At 49.8% G+C, this 21384-nt stretch overlaps 1 protein-coding gene across 1 annotated transcript; it reads left to right on the top strand.

Moving 5' to 3' along the window:
• The first annotated feature begins 996 nt into the window (after positions 1-996).
• On the top strand, positions 997-12577 carry NR2F1 (nuclear receptor subfamily 2 group F member 1). The gene is made up of 3 exons (XM_007978456.3): positions 997-3415; positions 5871-6398; positions 11513-12577. The coding sequence occupies exons 1-3, from the start codon at positions 2953-2955 to the stop codon at positions 11791-11793; spliced, it is 1272 nt and encodes a 423-aa protein (XP_007976647.1). The 5' UTR covers positions 997-2952; the 3' UTR covers positions 11794-12577.
• Positions 12578-21384: the final 8807 nt, after the last annotated feature.

Raw genomic sequence — 21384 nt, 5'->3', positions numbered from 1 at the left:
CTCTCTCCCTCCGCCTCCCCCTTTTCTCTCTCCCTCTCCGCCTTCCCCCCTCTCCATCTTCTCGTTTGTTTGCTCTTTTCCCGGGACTGATTTGGCCACACTAATCTCCCCCCACCCCGCAACAATATGGGGACTTACTACTGTTTTATTAATAATTATTGAAGCATTGTTGGAGTTTGGAACAGCCAGGTGATTTAAAAAAAAAAAAAAAAAAAAGAAGAAGAAGGAAAAACTGGATTGATTGGAAAGTTTATTTTTAAAATCGTCTTTGGGATAAATAGGAACCCTTGATTCCGATCGAATTTGTGGCAATAGCTGCAAATTCCAGGAGTGTGCTTTGTCGTCATTAAACCTTTTAAACCCAGGTATACTTTGGATCAAAAAATAGGGAGATCCTACCTTGTTTATAACAAGGATATAAAATGAGCAGAATCCAGACTTGGATTGTGCTTATATGTGAGAGAAGAAAACAATCCAAATCCAGTATATTTCACGAATCATTAAAATGGTGGGGGTTTCATTCCCGTTAAAATTTTTTCTAAACATTTTAAATGACACTCTCTTCACGCTCATAAAATCTAATTTTAAAAACTTTTCAGAAGAAATCAAAATAATTTCCTTCTAATTCTCCTTTTGCCCATCGCTAGGCGTTCTCCCCCCCTCGTCATCCCTTCCCCCTCTGGGGTGTGTGCGTAAGTGTGTGTGTGTGTGTGTGTGTGACCATAGACGACCCATACTAATCAGGTCTCAGAGTAAATAGCAGCGCAGGGCGATCTCAATGTAAATTGCGCTTGTCAGAAACACACCCCCCTCCCTCACTTTCTCTCCTCCTCCCCACACCATCCCAGTCTGTAGGTAGCTAAGAGGGAGGGGGGAAAAAAAGAAAGAAAGCAGAAGAGGAGGGGGGAGGGGCTCTCCAACCAATGGCGTGCAGGAGGCTTGGCTAACCTTAGCCTCCCATTTTCTCTCCCCCCGATTCAGGGCTCTGACCAGTCAGTCGCCTTTGATTATCAGTTGCCAGCAGCCCTTCTCTTGGCTCCTTGACACGAGCTCCATATAAGGCAGCGATCTCCATAGAAACGTGTCAGTTTCAATAGTAGTGTCAAAGTTCACTATATACAGACATTCGCGCAGATCCCCCTTTCGGAAACATTGCTCTGCGAGTCCTCCCGTTTAAACGCATTCAATTTTTGGGTCTCTCTCTCTCTCTTCTCTTCTCTCTCTCTCTCTCTGTCTCTCTCTCTCTCTCCTCTCTTTCTCCCCCCTCTCTCTCCCTCCTCTCTTCTCTCTCCTCTCTTCTCTGAACCTCTCTTCTCTCTCCTTTCTCTTTTCTTACATATTCTACTAGTTGTTTTCCCCTTCTTCTCCTTCTTTCTCTCCTTTTTCTCCCTCCTCGTCTCTTTTACTCCATTCCTGCAGAAGAGAGAGGGCTAAACTTAAAGAAAAAAAAAGGAGGAGGAGGAGGAGGAGGAGGCACCCCCTTCGTATTCTTCTTATCGTTATTTTATACATATATGATTTTTTTTGGAGGGAGGGTGTTGGTTCCCGGCTGAAGAGCACTTATTTAAAATACTAAAAAAAGAACATTTTTGGGCGATCTCCAGGGTTTTTTTAACTAGCTCTGTGTGTTATAGCAGAAGAAGCAGAAGAAGGAGCAAGAAAGAGGAAAAGAAGAGGATTATTTATTCGACCTACTTTGGATGTCTCTCTCGCTTTTCCTTTTTCCTTTTTTTGGCAATTATTTTCTTCTGATTTTTATTTTTTCTATTTCGCTGTGAATTCGTCGCCGGCGTGAATTATCCCGTATTTTTTTCCCCCTTCCGTCACCTCCCGAAAGAAGAAGGCAGCTAGAGCCCGGCGCCACCGGCACAACAAAAAGAGCAAAGTGTGTGATCTTCCTCGCCGGCTGCCTCCCGCTCTCCAGCGCTGCCTTCCTGAATGGCTGGCTGCGTCCGGCCCTGGACCTGGCCCCCCGACACCCGCGCGCCCTGATCGCCGCCGGCAGCCTCGCCCAGCGCCCTGCTCGGCTCACCGCGCTCCCTGCACTCCCGAGCCCGGCGAGGGCTCCCGCCGGGACAGCGGCGGCGGCGCGGGCGGCCCCGGCCTCCGCTCGCGCTCCGGCTGCGGCCCCGACTCCTGCTCGGACTCCGGCCCGGGCCCGGGCTCCTCCAGCGGCGCTCGCCGCAGCAGCTCCGGCGGCAGCTCCAGCGGCGCCTGCAGCCGCGACCTCCTCCTCCGCCGCCGCCGCCGCCGCCGCCTCCGCCCTCGCCGGCTTCCTCTATGTCGGCTCAGCCCGCGCGCTGCGCGTAGCCCGAGCGGCCGGCGGGCGGGCGGGCGGGCGCCCGGCGCGGGTGAGCGAGTGTGTGTGCGAGTGTGTGTGTGCGCGGGGGTGCGGGCGAGGCGGAGGGCGAGTGTGTGCGCGCGCCGTGGCCCATGCCCGCCGCCCCCGGCGCTGCGCCCCGCGCCGCTCCCGGCTGCCGCCTGTGCCATTTCTGATTTTGCAACTTGGGGAAGAAGAAAAAAGCGAGAGAAGGGAGCTTGCTCGCCGGGGGGTGGGGAGGGGGGAAGGAGAGCGCGGCCCCCCCAGGAACGGAGCGCGGGGGGAGCGGGCGAGGGGAGCAGGGGTGTTGGGGGGGGAGCCTGAGAGCCTGGGGGGGCTGCAAAAAGAGAGAAAGAAAACAGCAGGAACCACAACAAAACGCCAGCAGGGCGGGCGGGCGCGCAGCAGCAGCGGGGCGGCCGAGGCAGTAGCGGCGGCAGCGGCGGCGGCGGCGGAGGCAGCGGCCGGTGCCCGGCTCGGGCTCGGCTCCTGCGACCCCGGGGCGCCCGGCGGGCCCCCCGCCCCCTCCCCCTCCCCCCTTCCCCTTCCCCTTCCCCTCCCAGCGCGCCGGCGCGCCCCGCGGCCCTCGGCGAGCAGCTCGGCTCCCCCCAGCGCTCCCCGGGCCCAAAGATATGGCAATGGTAGTTAGCAGCTGGCGAGATCCGCAGGACGACGTGGCCGGGGGCAACCCCGGCGGCCCCAACCCCGCAGCGCAGGCGGCCCGCGGCGGCGGCGGCGGCGCCGGCGAGCAGCAGCAGCAGGCGGGCTCGGGCGCGCCGCACACGCCGCAGACCCCGGGCCAGCCCGGAGCGCCCGCCACCCCCGGCACGGCGGGGGACAAGGGCCAGGGCCCGCCCGGTTCGGGCCAGAGCCAGCAGCACATCGAGTGCGTGGTGTGCGGGGACAAGTCGAGCGGCAAGCACTACGGCCAATTCACCTGCGAGGGCTGCAAAAGTTTCTTCAAGAGGAGCGTCCGCAGGAACTTAACTTACACATGCCGTGCCAACAGGAACTGTCCCATCGACCAGCACCACCGCAACCAGTGCCAATACTGCCGCCTCAAGAAGTGCCTCAAAGTGGGCATGAGGCGGGAAGGTGAATATTTCTTCTCTGCTTCTCTCCCCGCGCTTCGCCCGCCTCCCTGGCTCTTTCTTTCTTTCTCGCCCGGGTGGTTGCTGTGTGGGGCTGGGGCTCCTGTGGTCCCGGCCTGTCCCAGCTTCCCTTCTCCCCGCTGCCTTCCTCCCCCGGCGTCTCCCCCCGCCCTCCCCAGCTCACTGCCGCTGCCTCCCCCTCCCGGCCTGCGCTCCTCTCCCCGGCTCCCCCACCCCGCCCGCTGCCTGCTCAGGATTGTGTCCCTGAGATCGTGAGCTGTGGCTTAAAATCCCCTTCTTCCCTCTGTCTTGGATGTGCTCGGTGTGTCTCTTTCCCGCGTGTGCGTGAGGCTGCTTGGGGCTGTGCTGGCATGAACTTGGGGAGGGGTGCTTATTTCCCCCAGAAAACTCTGTTTCTGTGGTTTTTTTTTTCATTACACTTTTCCCTCCACCTCTTCATACCCTTTATTTAAAATGGGGGAGGGTTGGGGCTGGAGTACCCTGAACCATAGATTCATTGCTGCCATCATCCTTTTGGAAGCTTAGCTTGGAAAAAGAGGAGTGAGATTTATTGCACTTGTAGGTCTAATTAGGGGGGAAGGGGGGCTTCTGGCCCGTTCACTGGTTCCCTCTCTTCTTCACGGAGCTGGGGCCGCCTCCTCCAGAGCTGTGGCCTTGTTTTCACCCCTCTACTTTGAAAGGAAAGTTTGTGACTGAACTGTGCTTTCATAGTTGTGTCATTTTTTTTAAAGCATGATACTCGTTTTATTTCTTCATCAAACTCCACCCTCTGCTTAAATACTGCATACAAATTACAATTTACAACGGCATTTACCGATCCTTCTGATTTGGCCATAATGCATAGACTACAGCTGGCATGAGCTTCCACATCATTTAATCCCTGTGTTGTATGGCTTTGTTTTTTAAAAAAACACAACTTTTGATGTTGTATTTGGATATGCTTCATGTTCATGTGGCAAGAGATGCAGTACTTTTCTTATAAATATATTTAGCCGTTTACAGTTAAAGTTTATCTCTTGACAATCATTAAAGATGTCTTATAGTCAAATTAGCGAACCAGTCAATTTTGCAGAATGCAGATTACTCCTTCTTGTAATTGACTTTAAAATTATATTTTATATGCCACAAGAAAAGAAATTGAATTCCTTCAGATCTTAAGGAGCAGACAAATATGACTACTTCATTTCTAGCTCCAGGGAGATTTTGTAGGCATCTGAAAGAAAAAAAAAAAAAACAACTTTGAATTGTACTCTCACTTAATTGAAAAATAACTGCCAAGTTCAAAACTATAATTAGAAAAAAGTATTCTAGCCATTATGTTTCAAGAGCTTAAATTGCACTGGAACTTGCATTAAAATTAGAATCAAAGCAAACTTCAGAAAATAGAGCAAAACCTGAAATAAGACAGCTACATGTACATGAACATATCTATATTAATTTGTTGGGGGGAAGAGTTCAGTAGCCCTAACTTTTCCTAAAGTTGTCTTTGTTTACATGGCAATTTAAAACGCTGGCACTGTTGAAGTAAAACATACACATTTAAAAAAAAAAAAAAAAAAAAAAAAAAAAAAAAAAAAACTTTGGTCAGCTTTAAGAACTCAAAGCATGCTTACGTTTTGCATTCAGATGGTTAATGAATCCAGTGTTTTTGCAGTTGAAAGCTCGTGCATTCACTGGGCAAAAGCTGGCTGCAGGTTGCAGTGGCACCGCGCAGGACAGACATTAATTATATTTCCTACTTTTTTCAATAATGTTTGGCTACTGTAAGTTCAACTTTTTTTCTTGAAAATTTTCAATTTTCTGTTGCTTTTAATAGTGAGAACTTTGTATGGGGCGACGGGGAGGAGAGGAGAAGGGAGGGGCGCAGGCTACTTGTTCTCTACTCAAAAGTTGTAAGTGGTTAGTAGGATATGTAACTTGTGTCTATTTTAAGAATTATTCTATAGCATTTTAAGAGAATGTGGAAACATTTTATCAGCAAAACGCTGCTTGCTTGCAAATAAGGAGGCCGCTAGGCATTTGCCTAGAACCACAACCTTTCTCCGGTTTCGCCTTTTTTTAACCTTGATTTTTTTTTCCCCCATTCTGGAGGGGTGAGTGGGGTTTCATTTATCTGTGTGTTCCCCCTTGGTGGCTTAGGGGTTGGGTGACACTTTCTTGACCTTGCCAGGGTGGGGGCCCTGTAGTCAGGCCTAGCTCCGGCGGGGCTGAGGTGGCCAAGGGCTCAGGCGATGGCTGGACACATCGAGCTGTGGAGCTGGAGGGCCTCACCCCAGATCTCCTAGCGGTGTGGACTGTGCGAGCGAGCCGGAGAAGATGCGCGGGGCGCGTGTGGCTGCGGGAAGAGCTTCTGCATTGTGTTGGGTACGCTGCGGCGCGGCAATGTTCGCAAGCCCTCTGGATGCACATTGCCTCTTTTCTCTCTTTCTTTTTGTCAGCGGTTCAGCGAGGAAGAATGCCTCCAACCCAGCCCAATCCAGGCCAGTACGCACTCACCAACGGGGACCCCCTCAACGGCCACTGCTACCTGTCCGGCTACATCTCGCTGCTGCTGCGCGCCGAGCCCTACCCCACGTCGCGCTACGGCAGCCAGTGCATGCAGCCCAACAACATTATGGGCATCGAGAACATCTGCGAGCTGGCGGCGCGCCTGCTCTTCAGCGCCGTCGAGTGGGCCCGCAACATCCCCTTCTTCCCGGATCTGCAGATCACCGACCAGGTGTCCCTGCTACGCCTCACCTGGAGCGAGCTGTTCGTGCTCAACGCGGCCCAGTGCTCTATGCCGCTGCACGTGGCGCCGCTGCTGGCCGCCGCCGGCCTGCACGCCTCGCCCATGTCCGCCGACCGCGTCGTGGCCTTCATGGACCACATCCGCATCTTCCAGGAGCAGGTGGAGAAGCTCAAGGCGCTGCACGTCGACTCGGCCGAGTACAGCTGCCTCAAAGCCATCGTGCTGTTCACGTCAGGTGAGGCTGCGGTCGCGGGGAGGGCAGGCCGCGCCGGCGGCGAGCGCAGGCCCAGCGCCGCCCGGGCCTGGCCTTCTGAGCCTCCCGCGCAGCTGGTGCGTGTCGGGTCGGGCCCTCGCTGTGCCCTGAGCCTGGCCGGGGTCTGGGGCCCCCGCGCGGGGACCGGCCGGCCGCGCCGCTGCCATCTTGGGAGCGCGGCGGTGCGGGAACCGAGGCGGCGCGGGTGCGGCCGGCGGGCGGCCGGGCCTGGTCGCGCGGACCCCTACGTGGGGCCGCGGCTGCCGCGGGTGTGTGTCTGAGGCGGGGGGGGGGGGGGCGGGGGGGCGGTGCTGTGGATCCGTCTGGCTGCGTGTGTGTGTGTGTGTGTGTGTGTGTGTGTGTGTGGTGCGTGTTATGTGTGAGCCAGAGCTCAGCGTTTCTGGGGGAGGCGAGGGAAGGAAGAGAACGTGGGAATGTGGCTTCTTACCCTTTGTGGCACGCTCCTTGGATGAGTTTCCCGACACAGAGAGACACAGAGAGAGGTGGAAAGAGAAGAATACGCACAAATAAATCATAAATAATCCCGCTTTATCGCTGCCTGATTTTCCCTTATCGGAAACCATTCATGTTTGCAGTTGCTGAGGTTATTGAGGGTCGTAAAAAACGGATTCGATCTAAACAAGAAAGATAAAAAACAAAGGCAATACTGTAGAACCCGCAAGTATGGGAGGATTCCCCGCCTGGAGATGAATTCCAAAGCTATGCAAAACACATGAAGGTTGGAAATTTAACAGAGTGACTTTAAAAATATCAAATTATGTGTAGGCAGTGGTAACATGTATGTTAACAATTTCTCTTATGATAGATGGTTCAAATTAACTTCCAGGAAAGTGCATTAACGTTTCCTTTGAAGGGCTCTGGTCTGAGCATCTGAGAACATTGCCGGCTTTTTATTATTATAACATGCAAGAGGGAAACATATAAACACCCAGGACAGCAGGTAATGGGGAGAAATAGAAACAAAGCCAGAGAGGACGCTGGTGGGAAGTAGTGCTGCTTACACTGGGTCTTGGGCCCTGACCACTGTGAGTAGGGTTAGCTGCAGTTTTACCACCATTATTGGCAGTATTGTTTTTAATTCCTCCTTTCGGAGAACAAATAAACCATCCCAATAAATCTGTCCTAAAGCCAGGCTTTCCAATGGCCAAATTAAAACCATTCTTGAACAGAGATACCAAAATCCCTTTCCTAAGGCCTTGTTGAACAGTAAGCAATGGTATAATCTATCAATATTTCTTGGCTTTCATGCGTGAAGAATCGTATTTACATTGTATTAAAATGACTCTTAAATTTGCACAATATTGTAATGTAGCAAATGTAGTATTAATATCGATCTGAACAGCAGATAATTTATTTAGACAAGAGCATCTCATTTGTATGCAGGGTGGCCAGAGCCATGGACTTGGACTGCCCCCCTTTTACTGTCAGTGCAAATGCAGGTCTGCAAGTGAGAGAGGGAGTTATTCTTTCCAAGAGGATAAAGTGCAAACCTTAAAACAAATGGAAGATTTATGGAATAGCCTCCTCTGTGTTTGAATGCATTTTATCTTAATAAGTCTTCTTGATGGAAACGTGTTTTTCAAAAGTGACAAAGAGCCTGGGAAGCAGCAACCAGGCTGCCTCAGCTCTGGCAGGCCTGGGGCCTGGCTGGCTGTCTACTACTGGGCTCTTTAGCCAAATTCATCAGGAAGCAAGCCAGTGTCAGGGAAGCTGGGGTTTGAAAATCTCATCCAGCGAGGTGTCTTGAAGCAGAAATGAGACTTGGAACTGGACAGACGTCTTCTCAGGAAAGGTCTCTCCTCTCTTTTCCTTATACCCCCTAAGGTTCTTTGAACCCCCTTGACTTTGCTAATCTCATGCCCTTTCCCAGAGAGAGGTGAAGACTGTGCAGGCTTCGGGCAAGCATTGTGGAATTATTCATGCTTTTCTTTTAACTTTCCATACTAAAACATTCCTGTGAAAAGTGTTCATTTAAAAAGTTTTCCAAAGAAGTTTCTTGAATCAAGTCTTCAAGGTGCAAGGAGTGCCTAGAAATGAACAATAACATTATTTTGTTGGAAAATTGCAAGTAGAATATCTGAAAATGGAAATAGAGCTGTCAGTAGTAATTCACCGCCCCCCCCCCCATACAACACATTTCCACTTTTGACTAAACTTGTTTTGATTGCTAGCCAGAAGGGAATTCATGGGAAGCCTTCTCAAAGTCATCCAACTTTTAAGCAAACTTTGAATGATGGAAAAGACAGTTTTAGACATATTGTCCAATGTGGTTTGCTTTGGCTAAGTATTTGAAGCTGGCACGGGGGTCCCCCGTGGTGGTTTTCACATTTGGCCTCCGGATGGTATGTTTAATCCTTAATATTCTGGACTGCATCCAAGGACTAGGTCATGACCTGAACTTACTTTTTTAAAAATTCATTAATTCATACACCTAAATATTCTTTCAAAAAAATGAGACTTTCTCTGAAAGGAACCATGTAGTTAACATAAATACAATAAATCCATTTTCAGCACAATAATAACTTTGATTTCTAGTTATGGCAGCTGATTACATCTATATTTCCTGAACACTAAACTCTTCTGAATGCACAACATGAAATACATTCTCTGTACTACAAAGGCTAAGCCAGGAGGGCCTGAGCAGTAATGGTTATTTATTTACATAATTTCTTTTCCATACACTGTAGAAGAAATATTGAGAGTTCCCATACTGACACTACCGTATAAAAAGTGTGACATGGATTTTGTACATTATGCCTCATTTTCTTGTTTGGGGTATAACTCATGGAGCGTAAATATATACTGCATTACACCCCCTGGTCACTTAGCTATGTCACCACAACCCCCTAGTTGATCTGGGAGCTCATACCTTCTGTCCACAGTTGGGGGAATCCTGTTGCAAAGGGTTGAATGAGTTTCCAGACTGGGAAGCCAGACCAGAACCAAGGTTCCTGCCGGAGGGAAGCCACAGAGCTAACTGTCTGGTACCTGGGAGGCAGGCCCAGCTATAGGCATTCGCCTCCAAAGGAAGGAAGAAATGGAAGCAACCGGCACAGGACCCAGGCAGGCCTTTCCTGGGCTTGTCTTTCTTGGAGCGGCCTGTTTGGAAGTCGGGAAGTGACCTTGTACTTCAAGGGCCCTAATCGTAAATGTCAGATAGATATTTTACTGAGCTAAGGGGATGCCATATGGATCTTAAAAAAAAAAAAAAAAAAAAAAAATCTGCTGGGGTACCAAGGGGTCCTTTTCACATTGCATTGTCTAGGACTGAGAATGATCCATAGCATACGGGCAGATAATGCATGTAAAGCAAGCTCTATGTAAATATGGGTCTGGGTCTGAGTGAGGGTCATTCATGGGGGCCAGGTTAGCAAGCAGGGCCAAACTCAGGGTGCCTTCCTTAAGCAGCAAAGCCCCACAGAGCTCTTACTGCCCTGGCCCTGATAGCCATAAAGTCTCATTTGGCTTCCCAAATCAGACCAGTGTGGATATACCCAACTGGCTAGCTGGAGTAATTAGACATCTGAGAGGAACCTAGTCTGTATCTGAGGTCAAAGGAGGCTTGCTTCAGAAGTTCTTGAATTATCACTAGTTTTATTTATATTTTTGCTCGAGGCCATAGCCTTGTAGATGAAGGTGTTAGAATGCTTTGTAAGTCCCAGTTCTTGAAATATAAGGACATAAAGCTCAGAAACTCAGCAGACACAGGTTTCGCTTTGAATCATTTGTTGTGTCTTCTTAGGGTCACACTTGCCCATTCACAATTATACAATGTCATTTTGGGGGCATTGCCATGCATGAATTTCTTCCCAGATCTATATATTAGCAAACTCTGCCTTTGATCTCTAGTCAACCTCCTGACTGGCTAAGGGCTCCTCTGTGATCTTCCCGGATTTTAAAATATTTATTATTAATATAAGAAACAAGTGGGTATTTGAACTAGGAGAGGATGCCTTTACTTCATTTCTCTTATTCCATCTTCCCCTCCCTATGCTTGCCTCTAGTTAGTTGATATAGTATAATCTGCTGCCCTGAGATACTTTTAGAGGACCAAGACCTTGGTTGACATGAACTAAGCACACAGATTTTGAGGTGCTGTCATTGTGTGGAGGTGCCTTTTTCTCCCTTGGTCCTGCCACCAAAAGCTTATCTCCCCCAAGTCCCCCCTCAACTCCCCACCACCCATGTCCCCCCCACCCCCCAGTTCTGAAGCAGCAGCAGCTGCTGCCTGTAGCCTAGCTTTGTGTCTGATCACTGAAGATGTCGCCTTTCTGCAGCCTGGAGTAACTGAGTCATATTCTTCCTGATTATTTTACAGCTTACAGAGATGTGACCAATTTTCAATTACTTGATCTAAGATATAGATAGAAGTGTACATCCTCACCAAGGATTTGCTGCAGAGTCCTTTCTTGCATAGATAGTGGGTCTCAAATCATGTATTGCTAAAGCATGGGCTTCATCTGATTCCAGGCGCTGTCATCCCATGATTCCTTACCCCCTCCCATGTGTTTGCTCACTACACAATCTAGGTTCTCCTTGAGGTTTCTGGTTGGGGTTGTTTGGGTTTGAGAGGGGACTCCAGGAATCCTTTAAGAACTCCCTTCAGGCCGTATATTTCCTAAGGGGTACTGAACTCCCCCAAATTACAGGCAAAAGGGGTGAAAGTTAATGAGCATGGCCAGAAAGGTGCTCCCTTGCATGCGGAGGACAGGTTGTTAAGCACAGCAAACATGGTTCCAGCATTGTACATTATTTAATCCAAAGGTGAAAGAGGAAAAACAAAGGGACTAGAGAGGTTCCTGCCTCTGCATGTGTGTGCCTGTCTCTCCAGCTCCCATAGGCTTGGTGGGGGTTTGATTTATTTTTATTTGTATTGTATTGGGGGCTGGGGAGAAGGGAATGAAGAAGGGGATGGAGAAGTATGGGAGGGTGAATTTTTCTTTTCTCTTTTACTTCTTTTTTATTTTCCCTTTTCTCCTTAAAGAAAAATAATGACTTATTTGTGCCTTTGCTATTTGTCAGCCTAACCGTGTGCTACCTTTCCCTGTCTCTCCTTCCTGTGGCTGCTCGGGCAGATGCCTGTGGCCTGTCGGATGCGGCCCACATCGAGAGCCTGCAGGAGAAGTCGCAGTGCGCACTGGAGGAGTACGTGAGGAGTCAGTACCCCAACCAGCCCAGCCGCTTCGGCAAACTGCTGCTGCGACTGCCCTCGCTGCGCACCGTGTCCTCCTCTGTCATCGAGCAGCTCTTCTTCGTCCGTTTGGTAGGTAAAACCCCCATCGAAACTCTCATCCGCGATATGTTACTGTCTGGGAGCAGCTTCAACTGGCCTTACATGTCCATCCAGTGCTCCTAGACCTTGGGCGCTTCCCACCTGCCCCCGTCCCCCTAGAGACTCAGTGGACCCACCTGGGCCAAGGACTCCAAAGCCGCGGGGACACCGGGAGGTGCAGCGGGCCAGGCAGGCCGGGCGGGAGGGAGGAGGGCCGAGACAAGAGCAGCCCACCCAGCAGAAATACAACCCGAGCTACAAAGCATGGGAAAAAGAGACTCGTTTAGGATCAGATCTGTGAGCACGTTGGCGAGGAAAAAAAAAAGAGAAAAAAGAAAAAGAAAAAAAAAAGAACCTTGTGTCTGTCTGGTGAAAAAAAGAAAAAAAATTTTGGAAGAGAGGACCATGAGAATTTTAATAAAACAGAAGGAAACTAATGGACCTTCCAGGATTTATTGTGGACGGATGTGGATATATTCTGTACAGAAACAACACATATGGAAGTGGACTGAAACCTATGTAGAAACACACACACACTGAACATTGTTATTCATTTTGTAAAATATTAGTCTTTATTTTCATTTTTTGTAAAATTTAAACATCGTATGCGCATAAAGAAAAAGGAAACAAGAATTAGGGGAAAATAACATTTTCCAAATAATTATAAAAAATTGTCCTGTGTCTATGTATCTATATCTGTTTTGTATTTTTTTCTGGTTCCAAACCAGATTTCCTGTGATTCTATACTAATAATTTTTGATATAACCCTTTGCTTCTTATAATGAGTGCGATATATGTTGTCGAGGCTGTTCTTCAAGAATTAAAATTGAAGTGAAAATTTAAACAAAAATAAAAGAATTTAGCAAAACCCATGTGTCTGGTTACTTGATGGATGTTATCCGTGCAAGAGAACTCCTTGTTAATTTCCACCTCAACTATTATTAGAATTGAAGGTTTTGGTGTGTGAAAGGGGAGACTTTTAAAGTCTACTACAAAGTTGGTTAGATTCATTTCCTAAAACCAAGCTGCTACTTTGGTTTTGTAAATGCAGAGGGCCAGGCTCTACATGGGCTGGGGTCCGCGGAGAGGCAGGGCGCCTTGGTTGCTGACTTCAGTGGTTGAGACCTTGTGGGCTGCGGGCGGTCCCGTGCTCAGCTGGGCCAGGGAGTGGGGCAGGCAGGGTCGCGCGCTGGTTGTGTCTCCAGGCACCAAGCACCGGGGGCGCAGCCTGCTTCAGTTTCTGGCGGCGGCAACCGGGGCTTTACTGCAGGTGGGAACTTGCTGAGCTGGAGAAGCTACAGAGGGACAAGGAGAGCGGGACTTGGGGGTGGCGGGATTGGGCCATTCAGACGCCACTGAGCCCGGCGCTAGTAGATCCCGCCTCTTCCCAGCTCTGGGAGAGAGTTGGGGCCTCAGCCTTGGGAGTCCTGGCTTTGCTCCCCGTTATGGTCCGCTGAAGAGGTGGCTGTGGTTTGCCCTTCACTCCAACCCTGTGACCTGGGTTCCCAGAAGGGTCCTGGAACTCGGATGGGTGAAGGGAACCCCTGCCCCGCCCCGCTCGTGGCACTTAGGGGCGTGGACCCGGAACCTAGGAGTCAGAGGGCTGGAGCAGGTTCTTCACCGAAGAGGTATTTGGGCCCTAGTGGCCCTCTGAGGGCAGAAGCCTCCCGCTGAGGCCTATCGGTGGGTGTGCTTGGGGGGCAGCTCTCTGTAACAGCTTTCGAAGCATGAATGTTTTATAGGATCAGAGCCGGCGCTGCGAGAACACATACTGCCAAGGGAGCTCTTTCTTAACGTATTAATAAAGCCAGATCTTTTAAAATAACACCTCTCACCCCTCCCCCTTCCCTCAGCCCCAGACAGGCCCGGATGAGGGAAGAGCTTCACTTTCAGAAGTCACTGGCAATGTTTTGCTTTCAGTGTGCTATCTGGAAGTCTCCACGTCCCCCCGGTACCCCCCGCCACCAAATGCATTAACAAGCTCCTACACTCCAACCCGCTTGTGGTTTTTAATATTCTGGGTGCAGTGCAGCATGGGCAGTGCCGCACTCTCTGTGGAGAAGCCACTGCAGGCCCACGATCCGCAGCCTGGCCCGCCTGGGGACCGGCCTGAGCTAGGGCGGCCAGGCGGGTAGGATATGGAGCCACTAGGGCCCGTTTTATCCCTCCCCGGGCTGCATCCTCTGCACCACGCCCAGAAATAACGTCTTTGGGCCTGTGTTGACTTCCCTGCAGGTTGGACACCTAAGGCAGGAGGGGTTGGGCAGAGCCCACAGTTAATCCCCGACCGCTTCCCAAGAAGTATCAGCGAGCGCCACTGGCTGCGGGTTCCGGATTGGGGTGGGGTGAGCTGCAACCAGGGCTCTGAGGGGGAGGGGAGACGAGCTGCCTCGGAGAGCCCAGCGATCTTTCCTGCCTTTCCTGAAATGAGATGTAAATATATTCATTACAGTGTGATCCCTCTGATGAAAACAGATAAACATTTTCGTAGGTCGGAAACGTATTTTTCAATTAATCTCAATATGGAGGCCCAAGAGCAAGGCGCCCAGTGTAGACTGGCCCGCCAGCTGCAGTAGCCCGAGATGTACTCGCGCTTGCTCCAGTGCCCAGAGGTGACAGTGGTTAACTTGGCTCTTGCTCCGCAGGGCTGGAACGTTGCCCAAGACCTGGGGAATCCCAGCGACCTTTCTAAGGCGGGGCTCAAGCCTGGGGCTAATCTTCCCAGCCTAGGAAGAAGTGCAGGCCCTCCTATGGCCGCCCAGCCTCCCTCCCGGACTCTTCTAGGAGCAGGAGGTCCCAGGGCTGAAGGGAAGGGAGAGGCGGGGGTTCTCCAGCGCTCCGCAGGACCTTCCTGCCCACCCCATCTCCCCGCAGTGGGTTTCTCCTCTGTCTCTCCTGTGACTGGGGTGGCCCCTGTCTGCATTACCCACAGAGAGTCAGTCGTCTTCCCAGGACCGGAGGTCTCTGTGTATCTCATCCAGAGAGAGACAGAGCCTCCCTGGAATCAGGGGTCGTGTGGCCGTCCCCGCCGGCCGAACAGGTTGCAGGAGCCCTTGGCTTTCCTTCACAGGGAGGGCAGACAGGAATCTGCACGCGCTAAGGGGAAGTTTGGGAGCTGAGACGCGGCTATCTGTGCAACGAGTTGAGCCTTCTGGTAATTGGAAAGTACCCTCTGCTCTCAGTTCCGGCGATGTGAAGGATCCCCTACCCCGCCCGGGCTGGGCTGACCGTGGCGGGTCCTGCGGGCTGAGGGCGCTCGGAGCGGTCCGGGGTTTCCTCCCAGTGCGGAGGGACAGGCTCCAGGAGGGGCCAGGCTGTCCCGGGTTCAGCGTCCTGTGTCTCCCCAGTCCCCAGTTGCCGCTATGGCCCAAGACCTGGGCAGGAGGCGAGGTGTAGTTGAGAGCCTCCTCTGCCTGGGTGGCCTCCAGAAGGTTCCTGAGCAGTGAGCCCACCTTCATGTGGGACGCCAGGGGGAGCCGTGGAACCGGGGCTCGCAGCAGGTGTAGGCCGGGCAGTCGTTCTGGGCTCCCAGCCACACCTCGCCTGCAGGGGCGGTGGCGGCCCTAAAGAGTCAGGGGAGTAGGACTGGGCTAACTGGGCAGGGTAGAGCCGACTCGTTCCCCAGGGCAAGAGGAAATTCTTCTTAACAGTTGGAGGGCAGCCCACATAAGGTGACTTCGCTCTCGAAATCACCAGTGACTTAGGAAAGTCACACGTTCGCTGTTCTAATCTAAAGGCTTGCTGGACAACTCAGAACTTTAGGAGCTTTGAAATCTGTTTAAACTACCTTAGCCACAAGCTTTGTGGAAAACATCAGGCCATCTCAGGACGTGCTCTTCTCTGGGAATCGATACGGAAGGAGTCTGCACTTTATCCGCAGCCAGGGGACAAGGCCTGGTGCTAGGGAGGAAAAGTATGACATTTGTCCCCACACGCACATCCCAACCTGGGACCAGGCTGAGTGGAAGCCTATGGTGGGAATGTGGGGTCCCTCCTGCCCACCAGGAGAACCATGAGCTTTGGGGACTCCACCCTTCCAGTTCTTCCAGGCTCTTGGCCTCTGGCAGCCACACAGGGTCTTGGTTGGCTCCCAAGAGGTCCAACCACCCAGCTTTGCATTCAGGCGTGATGGGGATCTGGAGTCCCCTCTATCTGAGCCCACCTGAGCTTGTCTGCTTGAAGCATGTAGGGGGGTGGGGAGATTTTATTTTTAAAAATCTTTCTCCTCTTCTTTCACTCCTAGACACTCCTTATAACTCATCCTGTGAGCTCTGCAATTCCTCAGAACAAATCACCTGAATGTCTCTGCAAATAGCAGACCATGAGGAGTGTGAGGAGTAGTGGAGGGGGACACAAGTGGGAACTAATAAAACTCTTGTTAAAGGGCCTGCTCAGGGTCCCTGGCGTCACTGGGCCTTTTACTTGGGAAGCCAAAGAGTTGTATTCCTAAATGAGTTAAAGACCCATTTACCTCTGTCGTGTCCTATTCATCAAGCCACAAGTTGAGAGTTCCTAACATGAAACTATTTGTTTGCTTACACAACCAGCTGGGCGCAATTTCACGTCTGAGATATCTATCTGAAAGCGCCTCTCATTTATTATCTCTCCTTGTCAGCGAATCCATTTTCCAGCTCCCCCTCCCCCACTTTGCAGTTTATTTATTTATTTGTAGTGGGACTTCTTTGCCTGGGAGGACCTGGGGTTGGAATGCTCCCCAGGGAGTAGCCTCTCCCTGCACGGGATCTGCTATGCCCAGGGTGTGGGGACCAGGGACTGGCAGAGGCACGCCCGTGGTCACAGCTGACCCCGGCTGGCAGGCGAGCCAGGGTGTGGGGTGGGTGGTGAGTGGTCCTGGCTAGACACTGCGGAGCTGCCTTTCTCCCTGGATGTCCTCTCTACTGTCTCTCCCTGTGTAAGCCTCAACCACCTGTACGAGGAGGGGGTGGTGGGGAGGCCCGGGAGGCGAATCCAGGAGCCTTTCTCCGAGAATGGGGGCCCGAGATACGGATTTGAGAGATGCTTTCACAAAGCCTCACCAAGTCCCATGGGGCCAATTTCTTCTCGGGGGCCGGAGCGCGGAGTGAGTAACCAAGATGTACACAGTTGCGTGATGGGCTGGGGGGAGGGGGCAGCGCATTTATTGTGTATGCGGAGGGGAGAAAGTTGCACGTGGTTTCAATTTTGAAGCACAAAGAAATAACATGCAATGCAGAAAATAGGTTTATGAATGTAATTGAGAGGAAAGAAAACAATTAACACAGTGGAAGGTTGCACACTCCATTCCCCACCTCTCGCCTTCTCTTCTACCCAAATTTTGAGAAATTCGGATCATGTGAATGGAGTGGCTTTAGGCAGCTGGATCCGGCTGACAAGGGAACCCCTGATGGGGATCTCAGTGATGGCTGGATAATGGTGTCTATCCATCTCCTGGTCTGCGAAGGCCTCCTCTAACCAAACTGAAAGCAAAGGATCAAATCCCCAAGTCCAGCATATAAAATACCCCCAGCTGAAAAGAAGGAAGGAAGAAGGGGTGCCTGCAGGGGAGAGGAAAAAGAGAAAGAGATAGGGAGGGATTTCTTTAAGAAAGACCAGGCTGGTCTCTGCAAGCTATCCTATTGTGTTGATTTAGGAAGACATTTGCTGTATATAACGTTTAAGGCTGATAATATCATTGCGCAGACAGATAAATAAAGCGTTGGCCCAACAGTGGGGTCAGCGATCGATCTCTGGGCTTAGAGGAAAGAGGAGAGAGACAGGGTCGTGCACGAGGCTCTGTCTGTGTGCTTGTCAGTCGGCATGCAGGAGCCCGAGTGTGTGTGAGCGTCAGGGTGTGCGAGAGAGAGAACCAAGTCTTCAGCTGGCCAAGAGGCTCATTAGCATTCCTAACCCATGGACCTGCGCTGACAACTAACAGAGATATCCCGCTCACCACCAGGCCTCCTCTCCTTTTGTCTTCAGATCTGGAGGAGAAAAAGATTTCTCGGTGGAAGCTGGAGCCTGAACTTCCATGTGGTTGTTGGAGATTCAGTGCCTAAAAAAAGACATACCAGGATCTTGCCTGATCTTTCACTCTTCTTTTAAAAACTTTCCTCTTAAAGAGGGAACTTTTTTGCTTTTCTCTGTCAAAGTATAATATACTTGTTGAAAATTCAAGCTTAAATGGGAGAGAAAAATTCTCTGAGAATGTTTTGCCATTTTTCCTTGTTGACACGAAGAGAGGTGGATGTTTACATATTTGATTCACATACACATGTAAAGCTGGTACTTTCAGTTAAAGCTTTCTAGAACCTAGCAATCAGGGGTTGTTTGAGCTCCCCCCCTTCTTTCTCTTGGTCATGTTTTGTTATGAGGTAAAATTAATTTTGTTTTCTGTAATAAGGATCTTGCTTATAATTTTATTGCTCTCCATTGTTTTTTAAATGAAATACATCTTAAAATTACATAGATCTAATTTTGTATTAACTATCAGAAAAATGCAATTTTAGAAACTTCTATTATTGTAGGAAGCATTTAAAAATTATGCTCAAACATGCAGTTTTAATGACCTTACACCTATTTGGGGGAAAAGTGTCTTTTAGCCATATCTCACAGGGATAAATATGTATCCACTTTGCCCTCCCAGATCCTGTTCCTTGAACTCCATCAAACTAGTCAGATAGTTTTACATTGGAGTGTGCAAATTATCCCACGTTGACAGGTGTTTGTCACTTAGTAACTTCTTTCCAAGTTTTTCCCCCTCCCCGAAGCTTTCTTTCCAGCTTGCTTTGTTGTTTTAAAATATGCATGTCTCTCACTGGAATGCCAGTCACGAGTGCAAACTTTGTGTCCAACCTCCCACATGAAATGATCCTTTTAAAGGGAACTCGATATGTCTCAATCTGCACTTCACTCAAAGCCTCTGGGTACGGGCCACTCACTCACTGGTCCTGGCTCCAAAATAACTCAGCAGAAACGAGTTTCCAACTAAAAATCCCCTCGAATGTCTCCCAGGGAAGAAATATAGCTCCTATAATTAAAGGAGGCAACGACCAGAGGGGAAATGCAGCCGGCAGCCAAAAAAGAAAAGTAAGAGTTTTATTTATTTGCTGATTGAACTTGGGTTGTCACGACCAGCAGGTTTATCCACATTAGAAGTGCTGGAGGTTTGTGCTATATGTGCACAGGAGGGAGAGGTGGGGAGAAAAGGAAGGAGAAGGAAAGTAGGAAGAATAAGAGAACAGGCCAATTTTGAGAGAGAGAAAATGATCTCTGTGGGACAACGTAAATAAACTTCCTGGCACTGGATTTGACTAAAATCTCGTAGCTGAGGAATATGTGGAGGGGGGTTCAGAGGAGATGGGGGATAATTACACTAAACTCTTAGATGTGGGGTATCATCAGGAAAAGGAGGACTCTGTTTTCCCCAGAAAAGTAATGTGACAGCAGGAAATTTATTAGCTGTGCTGTGTGTGGCGGTTAGGTATGTGGGGGGTGGAATTATGGAGGGAGACTTCAGAGAAAGGAAGAAGTTCCAGGACTCAAAGCAGAAATGTCATGGAACCAGGAGCCCTCCACACTCCTTGACAAAAGTTGCTTAGGAGGTGTAGATGTGAAATATTCTCTAGAAGACATTATCTTTGCACCTTATTTTAATTAGTTTCATCTATTTGAGCTGATTCTGGCATTAGAACCACTTATAAAATGAATCAGCTCACAGGATCAAGAACACCTCCCCACTTCTTGGGCCAAAGGGGTAATAGTAGTTATAAGCTTCAAAACACAAGGAGTACTCAGGCTGGGCAGCCTATTTCTATTAAAGAGGCAAAACTTTAGTACTGATGAAAAACAGATGATTTTTTTCTTCCTCTCTGAAACAGTTACTCTCTTTTACTGATGTGAAGTGACGTCAGCAATGCCTGCCCTATCCCCTTGGAGAGAAGGGAGAGAGGAGGAGGAGATGGAAGGAAGGAGCTGGGAGAAAGAGCAAGAGAAAAAGAGAAAGAGGAATTGAGATAAGAGGAAAAAGGTGGTGGGGGGAGAGAATGAGAATGAATATCCTACACTTTTGGGGGGCCAAACATCCACAAAGCATGGGCAAAACAATGCTTTAGAAGCCTGTGATTGATAAGACACCTTTCCCTGCTCTCACCCGATCTACATATTCTAACATATGGAAAGCTTACAGGCCCTGTGCACTTATAGAAGCCGATAATGCATTAGCTCTCAGCAATATTTACAGCACCACTCTTAATACACACCAGATGGTTCGCGACTGTGCCGCCTCAGCCAGCTCACTCCTCGATTTTACTCGGCGGCACTTTGTTGCAATTACGCTCCATGCTGAGACCAATTTTATTGGTGACCTATTTTTCATATTTGCAGCATTTTATATTAAAAACCTCCTCTCTGGCCTTTTTGTAAAGGGCAGCGCTCAGGAAGGGAGAGCTTAGGAGGACAGCGGTGCTGTGGGTCTGTCGAGGTGGATATTAGTATTTATCGTGATGTTACATACCTCGGGTTTAAGTGAGTAAACCGGATAGGCATAAGTACTCCGGTCATTATGTTTGTTCACTCACCCCTGTTTGTCAGACCCCCACGGACTCTACACGGCGGCTTGCCTCAGAGTCAATACATCGGACCATAAATATTGTATTCCATTAATTATCACCCCACTGGCTTTTCCTGGGCGCCGGCGTCCTCGAGCGACGCAGGGCAAATGAGGACGCTTCCTGAGCATATTTCTAGGCTGGGAACCCCGCTGAAATTTCCGCGGTGCCTGGGAATTCCTAGAGCCTGAGCGCCTGATTCAACCCGGGCTGGGCCTGGGGCTGGCGTGCAGGGAAGGCGAGCCGGCGGTAGAAGGCCCGACGCCGCCAGGAGCACTCGGTACCTGTTATCTTGCTAGGCAGAAGGCCACTGGGAGAATCCCATTTGGCACGCCCGAAAAGGCTTTCAACTTTATCTCCCGCCATGTAAATATCCCCGAGTGCCTGACTGAGGGACTTTGTTTTGCACCGAACAATATAAATATCCTATTTGCTACAACGCAGGTGCGCTCTTCCTACCCAAACTCTCCCCCATCCCCCCGTGCCTCGCTTCTAGTAACTCTTTCTACCCGCCTCCTCTGGTTTAAAAAAAAAAAAATCACAGATGTTTCCTTTATTGATATAACCTATACCGTGGTTAGGCTGAGAATAATATGCCTCGACTAACAGTCATTTAGCAAATAATAGAGGCGTTCTGGATGCTTTCCAGCGTTACACATGTACTTGGTCATAAAATGATACGTGAAAAAATTAACATCTGCTTTCCTAAAATAAAGTGTGCCAAGTAGCTTTTTATGAATGCTTTCCTCATTTTAAAAAGAAATATGGAGAGATAAACTGGCACCCAGATGTATAGCATATTTATAATGGTTTTAGAATTTAAAGGTAGCTATTCATTGCACAAGCCATTTAAAAACTGACGTTTTAAAAGCTACTTAACCCCAGACATCTTCGAATCCTGAGGAGTCTTCCAAATTTTATTATTTAAAGAGGAATTTACTGTAATTTAATTGCGTATCAAGGCAGAACTGTGTGCAAGTCAGGGCACTGCAGCCTCAGCTCAACAGAAATTCCAACTCGCCTTTTATTTACCTAATTTCTCAGCAAGGTTCCCAGGCCCTTAAGAAGGCCGAGCTGGAAAGTTTAGTTG

This window comes from Chlorocebus sabaeus, chromosome 4 (genome assembly GCF_047675955.1).
Source record: "Chlorocebus sabaeus isolate Y175 chromosome 4, mChlSab1.0.hap1, whole genome shotgun sequence".
Classification (NCBI taxonomy): domain Eukaryota; kingdom Metazoa; phylum Chordata; class Mammalia; order Primates; family Cercopithecidae; genus Chlorocebus; species Chlorocebus sabaeus.
Note: the sequence above shows the minus strand (reverse complement) of the source record. Positions and strands in the feature narration are given on the sequence as shown.